At 25.5% G+C, this 12,413-nt stretch overlaps 1 protein-coding gene across 2 annotated transcripts in view; it reads right to left on the bottom strand.

Annotated features, from left to right (window-relative positions):
• Positions 1-12,413, bottom strand: part of LOC132929637 (inverted formin-2-like) — a 45,188-nt gene that overhangs the window by 3,621 nt on the left and 29,154 nt on the right. For both annotated transcript variants that reach the window (XR_009662132.1, XM_060995209.1), the window contains exons 5-19: positions 12,241-12,274; positions 9,873-10,023; positions 4,850-5,470; positions 3,846-4,046; positions 3,697-3,758; positions 3,429-3,617; positions 3,225-3,325; positions 3,079-3,149; positions 2,910-3,017; positions 2,768-2,838; positions 1,749-1,875; positions 1,432-1,684; positions 1,240-1,346; positions 1,052-1,184; positions 827-973 (exon numbers count right to left, since the gene is read on the bottom strand). Coding sequence is in view for 1 of the 2 variants with exons in the window: in XM_060995209.1 (XP_060851192.1) it covers positions 827-973; positions 1,052-1,184; positions 1,240-1,346; positions 1,432-1,684; positions 1,749-1,875; positions 2,768-2,838; positions 2,910-3,017; positions 3,079-3,149; positions 3,225-3,325; positions 3,429-3,617; positions 3,697-3,758; positions 3,846-4,046; positions 4,850-5,470; positions 9,873-10,023; positions 12,241-12,274 (2,376 nt within the window). In the remaining variant the exon portion in view is untranslated. The remainder of the gene's footprint in view (positions 1-826; positions 974-1,051; positions 1,185-1,239; positions 1,347-1,431; positions 1,685-1,748; positions 1,876-2,767; positions 2,839-2,909; positions 3,018-3,078; positions 3,150-3,224; positions 3,326-3,428; positions 3,618-3,696; positions 3,759-3,845; positions 4,047-4,849; positions 5,471-9,872; positions 10,024-12,240; positions 12,275-12,413) is intronic.

The raw sequence follows: 12,413 nt of genomic DNA, 5'->3' as shown, positions 1-12,413 counted from the left end.
ACTTAATAAGCATTTGAAGTTCAAATTTTAAAAAATTTTAACGCCCAAACATGAAATAACGGTTGTATTATTTTGTTGAAATTAAAAAAATATATTAATCATAGAGAGTATAGAGACAGGAAATTTTTAGCCTTTACATATATTTTTATTGTATATAGTAAATATAATTTTCAAAATAATTTATTAATTAAATTAATTTATAGATATTTAAAAATTGTTATTGTTGATGCATGTTGATGACATTTTTGTTTCTTAGCCAAAAGCTTAATTTTTAGTTATTCAAAAGATATTGATTGTAATAAATTAAAACTTTTTACTGTTACATAGGTATCTAGTATACCTACCTATTATAATAGTTTCTATAAATAATGATATTTTAAAAATATTCAAATTTTAAGCTATTTATATCTTGAATTTATTAAATTTCATACCATTCTATGGTAACTAGGTACATTGAAATCTAATAATAATTTATATGTTATGTTTTTGGCCAAAAATAGTTCAATCTACTAAATTCTAAAAATACTAATAATTATATAAATTATCTTAAATACCTGACTAATACTTAATTAAATAATAATTACTATAATTTTAAAGTATCCATTCCAAAAAATATGAATTAAATTAATTATTTTTGCTTAACAAAACAATTAATTCTTTAATATAATATATTTAATACTTAAAACTTTTGTTACTAGATATATTATAGTATTGAATACATAGAATTTTAACAATATTGTCAGTATCAACTCTATTGTTGACTTTTAATTATTTTAAGGTATTGTATGATTAATTTTTATAAATTTAATAAAATAATTTTTATTACCTAAGCTACCCCATGATTTTCTTTGAATATTTGATACAGGTGGAGCATCTTGATTAGATGTTCTCAAGAAATCCATTAATGTTATTTCATCTTCTTCTGATGGCACTCTACTTCTTCTACGACGCAAACTTCCATTCGGAGTAATATCTTATAAATGATACAATATTAAAATTTTTTATAATTTACCAAATTAATTAATATATATACACTGAATTTAATGAATACCTGGGGATAGATTATCTTCTTTATTAGGGTTATCAACAACACCAAGTCTTCGCCTAATCACAGCTGGTGAACCAGATACTGATATATTATCCTCCTCTGAAGTCACAATTGTCGCATTATGTGGTCTTTTACCCTGGAAATAAATAAAAATAGAATACTTGACATTTAGTTTATTCAGTTAAACATACCTTATCAAAACTCTTTTTATGAGGAAATCCTGAACGAATGTCATATAAAATTGAATCAACTAAATTACTTTCAACATCAGAGCCATTGTTTTGTTGATCATTGGTCACTATAAAATATATAATATATATAAATAAGTTTTATAGTTATTAATTTAAAAACCATAATATTATATTATAAATTATTTATCTTACATAATCTTTTTTTCACAGCTAATTGTTCTTCTCTTTGTTTTCGTCGAACTAAAGCTTGTTCTTCTTGTACTTTTCTTCGTTCATTTTCAGCTACGGCTAATCTGAATTTCATACAAAAACTGTGAACAATCCGGAAACATTCTTCTAATTTGAATGTGTTAATATCTTCACAAAAGAAATCAGCCAACGTTTTCCTCATAGATTCCAATTCCGCAATATCACTTTGTAATCCCCCAACTTGTCTTTCGGCAACCTATTAAAATTGTAATAATAATCATTTGTCATTTTAATATATTTATATGTGTTAACATTTAAACCTTCAAAAATTCTATCATTTGATTTTTAATATCTTGTTCAGTATTAGGCAACTCAATTTGTTTTCGTACAACTTTGAACCTTGAATCTAAAGCATTTATCTCATTTTGCAACTGTTCTACAGTAGTCCTAAAAAAGACAATTTATTTTCAATTAATTAACTTGATTAGTATTTAAAAATCAAATGTTGAATAGTAGATAATACATTTTATATGAAGGAATATTTTTATTTAATTAATATTCTACATTATGGATATCTATTAATAAATATTATTAACTTTAAATTTATTAAGTTATTATACATTACAAATACTATAATTAATAATAAAAATAATAGTATGTAGGTATTGTATTTACTGAATAATACAATTACAATTTATAAATATAGGTAGGTACAATAATGACAGTAAATGTGTATTATATTATCATTATGGAAAAGATTTTAATGCAATTTGCATTTTTTTCTGAATGTCCGAAAACATTTCTTTCCAAGTACAAAGTTTATTTCTTACATCAAAGAAATAAAAAATGTAACTTTTATTTTGAATTTATTGACATTTTTTATGTTTTTAAGTCATTTTTATATAGGAATTGGTAAAATTCACATTGTTAAGTAAAATGTTTAGTAAAATACAGTGCTATTATGAAACACAAGGTAAAAATAAAATGAATGTATCTAATTGTAGGTAAATTCATTTTTTAGATATAATTTTTAGAGTAAAACGAAGATAGGAGAACTAGAAGATGATGAAAATAATACAAATAATTAATACCTAAGAATAAAAATGTATATAATTAAACACATTTTGTTTATGTTAAAAATAATTGTAAGAGCATTTTTTAGTGCATTTAAAAACAAAATTTGTTATAAGTGCATTAATTCGTATTTTTTTAAGGCATTTTTTCTTGTTTTTTAGAGCATTTAAATCCGTTTCCTAATTATATCATATATCATGATATTTTTGTATAGATGATAAATATATTTTTTTTTGAAGCAATAGTTTATATTAAATTATTTTACTTGGTAGCTTCTTCTAATACAGACATCTCTTCAGGAAATTTAAGTAAATCTTTTCTATTTTTTTCTGCTTGCTATAAAAAATGAACAACATTATTTCATTATCTATATGATAATTAAACTGAATTTTATTTGCAGTACTCACCAGTGCTACATAATGGATAAGATTCATACCAGGTTTATTAGCTCTTATATCAGTGAGTTTTTGTAAGGAACTTAACTTCACCCCAGCAGCTTTTCCCGCATAGCCACCCTAAATGTTAAATTAAATTTCTTTATTTTTTCATTTTATCAACGTATATATTTTCACTTACAAAATTTAAAAAATTTCCAGCACAAATCACCATATATAGTACTTCTTGGAATCGTTTGTTCGTCATTAAATCTAAATTAAATCATTTTATATACCATAAATTCTGTATTAAGAATTTCATTGAAAAATATCAAATGTTTTTTTTACCTTCACCTGCGACGATCATTGAATTAATGCTTGGTTCGAGGTAACTCATATTTGATGCGAATTCCTCCTTTAATAACATACTTTCAATGCGTAACTTGTAACTATGAATAAAAATTCACAAAAACATTTGTAGGTATTACAAACATAGTTATAGCTTAAGGGCGAAAAACATTATTGAAGGTTAATCGTGTATTTTTTTCTTACTTAGGAATATCAATCAGTTGTAACAGGAATTTCTCGGCATTTCCCAGTTTGGTCTTATCTCCTTCAAAAGCCCTAAGCATTTCTAATTCATCTAATTCAGGTAAAATTTTTAGTAAACCACGCAGTTTTTCTGCCCCTATATCATCGTGATCGCCATCACGTATTAACTGTATAATATCCTCATTTGAACTGGAACATGAAGATACAAACTATACGTTATATAGATATATATATAAAATAGTTATTGTAAGTAACAAACACTACAAACCTTCGAAATTGTTTCAGAAATATGTTTACATTTAAACTTCGTTTTCCGTCTAATAAAACAATCTAAAATTTAAAAGTAATTAAAAATATAGTTCCAATAACAATTAAGAATATAACCTTGATATTTTTTTAAAATTAATTTTCATTTACTTCTGTTGGTTCTTTTCGTTTTTTATCACATTCACTATTCTCTTGGCCTAATCTGAAGTTTAATATTCCGCTTTGACTAATTGGAGCTGTGGGGGCTTGTTGACAAAACAAACCTTCCATTTCTGACCAATCAAGATCTGGCATGGGTGAATTTTGATGACTTCTGGCCACAAGTGACCAAATATTATGGCGTCCAACGACCTAAATTAAGAGATTAATTATTTAAAGAAATACATATATTTAGGCTTGAGTAAAATAATTTGAAGAACAAAAATAATTAATAATTATTAATACTTCAATATTAATAAACTAAACAATAGATATTATTAATAATATTATTTTTTTTTAATAAGACATATTCCTGTATCTAGTATCTATATACTGAATAGTTTGGTAAATTAAAATATTATGTTTATACTTTAAATTTCGAAATTAAACAATACAAACAACTCTATCGTAAGCATTAATATATTTATTATTACGTCTTGTGTTTCGTGCTTACGCAACGTAATTGATGATATTGATATAGGTATAGATTTATAATATTACTATTTATTACTTAGTAATTAGTATACTTAGGTACTCTTCAAGAGCAGTATTGAATATATTATACTTAAAAAAATTAATGGGTACCACGAAAAAAGTTATTGTAATGATATTGGAGAAAAGCAAAAGTTAATATTAAATACATAAAAATGGTTTTAAATTAAGTTAACAGTATATTATTGTTGGAGTTATTATTATTATATACATCATTATATAACATAACTCGTGCGTATACTAAGTATTCTCTACGTAAATATTTTAATTAAAAACTATTGTTCTTATTTTAAACACGATGGTTCTCCACACCAGTTCTTCTTCCACGGTTACCTAATATATATTGATTTTATAAGCATTGTTATAATTTTTATATTTACATTTTATATTGTTAATTTATACTTTTTCTGCAGACAGTAACAAACTAACAAAGATATAAGTACAAAAAAAAAACAAAAACTCACTTTATTGTCGGGGATTTTGTTCCAATTAATAGTTTTCATTTTGGCTTTAGGTGTGGGAGTTTCTTGTTGAGGTAAGAGTTTAGCAACCGCAGAGACCGTGGGTGGCGGTGGAGGCGCGTCCACGGTGATGGCCGACCCGCTGTTGCCCATCGAGAGGAACCGTTTGCCGGTGTGTTGTGCTAATTCGACAGCCGTAGGCTGCTGATTTTGAGGAAAGAAAGGCGCTGGGGGTACCGGCGGCGGTGGTACGCCCATCAACGGTGGTGGAGGAGGTGGTGGTGGGGGTGGATTCCCTGAGGTTTGTTGAGGTGGTGGTGGTGGCGGAGGTGGTGGCGGTGGAGGGGTGGCTGACGTGGGTGAAGTCACGTTCGATGGGCCCAACGACTGTTTGCGCCCACAACAGCACACCCGCAAACCCACATCCCTGGGTTGACTTTGACCGAGAACGCTTGGAGTACGCAACAGGCGTGACGCGTCCTGCCGGTTCTCGAGCAATGTCGAACGGTGTACCAGCGTTTCGGCCGTATCCCAGACGATATCACTGACAGCTTCTTTGGGATCGATCCTGAGCAGATGCTGAAGTACGCTCAAGAATGGTATTTCTTGTGGCGTGTCTGCTACCTGCATTATACAACCAACGACAACGCATTAAGTTTTAGTTTAAATTTAACATTTTTAATATTTGATATACAAAGGTTTCGACTACCTACCAATAATGCGTAGTATTAACATAAGGGGAATTCGCAATTCCCACCAAAATAAAGTTATGTAATTTGCATCAAAATGAGTAAATATATGTTATTATTTGAATATTCAATTATTTCGTCGGGTTGACGTCGAGACTCAACGGACTCAACTGTAAATAATAATTTATCTGCATTCCTAACTACTTGCTTCCTTACATTTGTAATCATTACAAAGTTTGACGTCCAAACTATCGTAATCGCTTTATTCCACATTATTATATTTATTGATTGTTGACAAAAATAATATACATTTATTAAATATTATAATTTTTTTATGTATTATTGTTATTACTTATTAGTAGAGTCCGGATTTATCTTTTGTTAAAACAATTGAAATATGATGTTTATATGCAGCTAAAATTGATGAAATATTCCCAAAAATATTCTTAATATTCTCAAAATATTCTGAAAAATATTGATAATACTAACTAATAAGTAAAAAAAAATTCAATATGATTTATGATTATGAATCTATAATTTATCATTTTTTATATAATTATATCTTATAATACATTAACATAAAAAAAAAAATATTATACAATGTTTTTAAAAGAATGTACAATAATATATTTTTTCAAATTTTCGGGAGTAAAATTAGTACGGCGGTCCATGATTATTGTCTTATATATGCTGAATGATCTCTGAACACCGACAGTCGTTATAGGAGCATTTTTCAGGCCTGTGGCCATACTAGAAGATAAATCTTAAGCAAGTGTCACGCTGTTGTCCCCGATTAAAACATTTACAATTTATATATTATATATTATTTATTATATATTAATATAATAGATTATATTATTTAAATCCTTTATTTTTTTTGCTGAAGTTGTTTTTATTTTTTATTTCAGAACTTTTGACGCCAGGTATACAATGCATACTTGAGATAATATTTTATACCATTTCAACCGACTCAATTAATTTAATTAATAAACTCAATCAAAAAAGTTATTAGGTAGCTTTAAAGTCTACACTGATGCAGTTACGCACCGTAGAATGGTGCTATTATGTGAATAGAGTAGTAAAATAATCACTCAGCATCTGAAATGGAATATTCCATATTATTTGCTTCTGATATCTCATCTTAATACCTTATACTCTAGGTACCCTAAAGATATGAGGTACGTAATAGGTATCAAAAGAATAAACGATTTTAATTTTTAGTGCAAATTACAATTCATATTTTTTACTGCCAGATCTAGTGAAAATTATATATTTTTATTTTAGTGTAATTACAAATGTTGTTAATATTTTGAGTCAAATTTGAAAATTGACTATAGCTGACATAACACGTACTGGTGATTATATTATACTAAGTTCACTGTTAAGAATATCATTATTAGCTGTTAGTCGGGCCCTATGGTGGCGGGCGTAATACCAGTTGCCTTCAAAAATATCTTTTTTTATACTAATTCTCCCTAACTACCTAGAACAAAATGCACCAGTTGCCCTCGCATATTATTATATACATGATTTTAATACCAATAACCAATCCAAAAATAAGGGAGCTAAATATGTAAATAATAATAATATTTATAATAAAAGGATAAATATAATAATTATAAGAGGCATACAATGTAATTTGTCAAAAAGGTAAAATAGTATAAAATGATAAAAATAAATAAATTTATATTTGCAATTATATTTATAAAGATACGTAGGTAATATAATTTGTAACAAAAAAAAAATGCAAATAATAAAAAAAATAGTATAAAATGATAATTGATAGATAATAAATTTATAAGTATAATATGAATACAGAATAGGTACAATAAAAGAATAAATATAATAATTATAATAATTATACTATATTAAGACGCGTCTATAATTATGCACTCTGGTAAAATATTTTACGGATTGGTATGGTATATAATAATATGTAAGGGAAACTAGTACATTTATAAAATGCCAAAAACAGCTGTTGAGGGCAACTGGTCGGTCGTATTCCGTTTCGCTGCGGTCCCATTTCGCCACATAATAATCTCAAATTATTTTTGTTTTAAAACATGGTTATGAATTATTGTTATTTGAAAAGTTAAAAATAGACACAGTGAAATATTTATCATTCGAAACGATATTACTAGTATTATACTATCTGAATTCTAAAGTTATCGAATGATAAATCCCCAATAATTATATAATTAATATTAGGAGTGTGAATTGACAACTATGGAGTTCGTATAATAATTTCAAATGTATTCACTGTACATTCCAATAAATTTTGTAATCATAATTATAGCCCTGGTTTAGTTAAAATTGAAGAAAAACGTCTTAAGTCAAAACTTCGTTTGAGAATAAAAGAAAGTCCTTTAGTATTAAATTAATTCCGAAGATAATTATAAAAATAATAGTATAAACAACTTTTTTACATTATTTTTATTATTTTTTATCATGAAATTAACAATTTTTTTATTTATACCTAAAAATGGGGTATGCAATTGTACATAGATACATATTACATAAATATAATTAATTAGTATATAATTTGTAATCTTTAAGTTATTTTAAGTTAGTTAAAAAATATATTCAGTGAAATGGGAACTGACCAACTGGTCAACACCCGTGGCGGCTATTACGTACTTATCTAAATTTTAGATTCTAAAAAGGTGCTCAAGTACCCCCTTCATAATTGGGATGAGTGGGTTGTATCCGTTGGATCTCGGACTCCAGTATCAACTCATAAGACTTATTTTTTTTAACAAACTTATACTTAAAGCTTAGTACTCTCTGCTTAAAAATCACAGTGCCGTGTCCATGTGGTATTTCAGCATTTGGTATGTCGTACAAGTGTAATTGTGTTATACTGTTATGTATTAAGGAATACTCATACTATAATATATAGTAGGTATATTTTGTATATAATATTATTATAGTAAATACACACGTTTTTTATGAAATTAATCATTTTTAGGGTTACTCGAAATATTGGTAGGGGGAGAGACTGAGGGAGGTACTAATTATTTGAAGTGAGCACCCGTTAAATTATTCGAGATAATCGCCACTAGCTATTAGCTTTGTCATAATAAATATTATAATACTGTTATAATAAATTGTCTATGGTATGTATTTAACAAGAGTGACATTATAAGTTATAAATGTATTTAATATTGCCTACTTAAACAATATTGTGTTTGTTGGTACCTATAGTACAGGTTATATTATATAGGTACAGATTAATAATAATTAATAAGTGTGTAATTGTGAGTATATACACGTGCTTCCATTTATTAACGTCTTAACTCTTAAGTATATAATAATAATATGTCGTATAATATGAAAATAAATAATTACTATATGTTGTAAGGTACTAAGATTCTATTTACTCTTATAGGTACATTTATTTTTAGTCAACATACAATAATTATTTAATGCTTATTCTATGTTATTACTACCTAATTAATATTTTATGGTTTTTTATTAATTATTATATTATTTGTAAATTTATTATAGCTTAAAAACAATAAAACTTGCTTACATTAGTATAATATATAAACTTGAAATAAAGGCCTTTACTATAAATTTTATTATTTTAGATTTAAATATTAAATATATAACTTTTCGTTAACGGAAAAATATAAAATTGAGGAGAATAAGCTATAGAGAACTATATATTATTTCATTATTGCATACAATAAAATACTTGTATATATTTTTAATTTTTTTACTTATCACTGCACTCAAAACTGCAGTTATTACCGGCTATAATGCTTATACGTTGTAAAAAATAAAACATTTCTAATTTTTCAATAATAAAATTCAATTAAGAACAGTTCTATAAGCTATCTTAAAAACGAACTTAAATTATTTCTTTTACTATAATCGGATAATCCACGTAGTTATAATATTAAATTAATGTGTAATAATATCATTATAGTAAAATGTTTGTATCGGTTAATTATCTCGTTGTTGATGCAAAAAAAATAAGTAAATACATACCACATTATATTATTTAAGCTGATAATTAAAATTCATTACTTTACTAACTATAAACTTTTATGTACTCCTTACACATTTGAAAATGCGCTTAATTTAATAACACTGTTATTTCTTTGAGACATTTAATAACAATTATTATTTATACATATTATATATATTAAATATGAAGGAAAATTTAATTTTACTATCCACTAAAAAATATTTTTTAAATTGCAAGGATCAAATTAATTCTTACATGTACGAATTCTTTATACTAGGTACCTATTTGTTAAATTATATTTTAATTATTGGTTTTACTTAGTATATATTATAAAGTAATTTATTAATTTAAAATATTTACTAACCTGTTTTAAGATAGCGTAAAAAACATCCACATGAGAGTTTATATCAACTCCACGAAAAGGTACATCTAGGATTTGTGATTCGTCATTTTCTCGTTGTTCGTCAAAAACATCTAATTGTACCCCAAGATCTGCATAGTTTATTGATCCTTTCCTTAAATAAACAAAACATATAACAACAATTTCCCAAAAACTATATTGTATTTAGAGACTATAGCAGTGTATAGCTTCAGTAATTGTTTAAGAACGACTGATGCTGGAAATAGCAATCGTTTTTATTCAGCGACTACGGAAGTTCATTTTTTTCTCACCGACGAGCTCGGTGTACTATTCTTGTATATTTAATTCTGGACTCCAGTGCCAGTGGCCCGCTGTTAGTTTATAACCATTATTTGGCACACAGCCCGTCTTTAGGTCGGAGACGTTAAAATAAAAAGATATCATAATGAATGTCAAGTCCAAATGATATAAGAATATACAAAAATTCTAATAAATTAGTTAATTATTAATAGTTTAAATGTAAAATTATTTTTTATATTTTTGAGTTTATATAATTTGAAACTTTATACATTTTAATTTTTATGAATAAGTTATACAAAGTATATCAGTCAGCAATATCTGGCAATTTTATATGCAGTATATCAATTGTATTAATAAATTATTAAATTATTTTTGCTTAAATTTTACTCATTTTATGAATATAGTTAATCGATTGATAAAAAAAATAAATTAATAATTATTAAACATATGTGACTTTAAATTAACTGATAGGTACTAATTAACATATAAAACATTAGGTTATATTATTATAGTAAACTATAAAATATATATATTATTGTATTCACGCGTGCATCTATAAATACAATACTTCGGACGGTTGTTTTTAGATGGTACTTGGAAACCGTTGAATATTTCGAAAAGACATCTAATAAATTTCATGAAAATTTCTGTACTTCGCTAACACAAGAAAGTAATTGAAACACCATTGGCACCATTCCTAAAGGTTTAAATTCTTATTTTAAGTTTAACTATGATCTCTTAAGCTATAATATATACTTTTATTAGACAACAAATTAATTCAAATTAATTATAAAAAAACCATTAACATTTTTTTTTTAGAGTTATTTGTACAGCAATATAATATTTAAAATAATAAAATTAAAAAAAAAAACAAAGTAGGTAACTGCTTTGCTGTATAGTAGGTATAATGACTATAATGTAAATGTTAAATTTGAATTCAACGACAACTCGTAATTGTACACGGAAAATGGTTCTGAGCGTAAATGGTCTATCAACCTATAGCCTATATATATATATATATATATATATATGTATTACTAAATATATAGTTTTTGATATATTTATATTGTTATTAAAGTAATTTATTTTATGCATTATTGATATGGTAGGCGTTATACCACACAATAAGAGTGATTATACGCTATAAATAAAATTAAATGTTATTGGATAATGTAAAACATAAAAGTATACGTACAATTTACATAAGTCCTCACGAATAATATTTTTGAATTGCAAAAAAACAACTCAAATTTACGTAAAATTAACCGTTTTTAATCAATTTATTTATTTATCTATTTTGTATTCATCAAAGTATCAAATAGAACCAATCTGCTTCTAAAACCACTTTAAATTTGAAAACTGAATTATTTTTACTTCCCTAATAAAATATGATTACAAATACAATTACAACAAAACATACACATTATTGAAAAATGAATGCATTCGTCGCTTCGCTCAGAATCTGATATTTGTTTATTTAAACTAAAAATTTTTTACTTAATTATTAAAATATACTTTAATACTTTATAATAGCTATTTAAAATTTATAAATGTCATTATAATTTGATATAAAAAATATAAAATTATTGGAATCTAGGTAGCCAGGTATACATAAATAATAATATAAGAAAAAAAATTGTTGTAGATATAATCTATTTATTATTAAAATATCCTAAATTCCTAAACCTAAACATAACATACTAATATACTATAGGTTATATCTTGTATATAAACTATTGAACTGTATACTTATAAATTATAGAATAAGCACAAATAATAATGTAGGTATATAATATACTAAAATATTTAGTACATATTACCATATTTTTATTAAACACCGAAATAATGGTATTGATGGCATCATTCGGTGAAGTCCTTAATTTAATTGCAATATTTTTTATAAAATGAATAATAGACAAAAATAGAACTATTTTTAAAAATTATTAAAAATCTCCAGAATAACATGGTAGGAATTAAAGGAATACATCAAATAAATTGCGGTAAATTATTGTAAGCTGTTAGGTTATAGGATTTTAATTGATATGAATCAAAGATAAATTAAATTAATTACCTCAGTTCATTTAATATCGGTAGAAGTTTGAGACCTGAAAAAATATTATTTTAAAATTATAATATAAATAGGTACAATAAATATTATTTCATTCATGTATACAATTATTTAATTGTTTAATGTAAATAACCAAATGCAAAATCAGTATCTCCTAATTTAACCAATAGTTAAAC

Source organism: Rhopalosiphum padi, chromosome 1 (genome assembly GCF_020882245.1).
Source record: "Rhopalosiphum padi isolate XX-2018 chromosome 1, ASM2088224v1, whole genome shotgun sequence".
NCBI lineage: Eukaryota > Metazoa > Arthropoda > Insecta > Hemiptera > Aphididae > Rhopalosiphum > Rhopalosiphum padi.
This window is presented reverse-complemented; position numbering and strand designations above follow the sequence as displayed.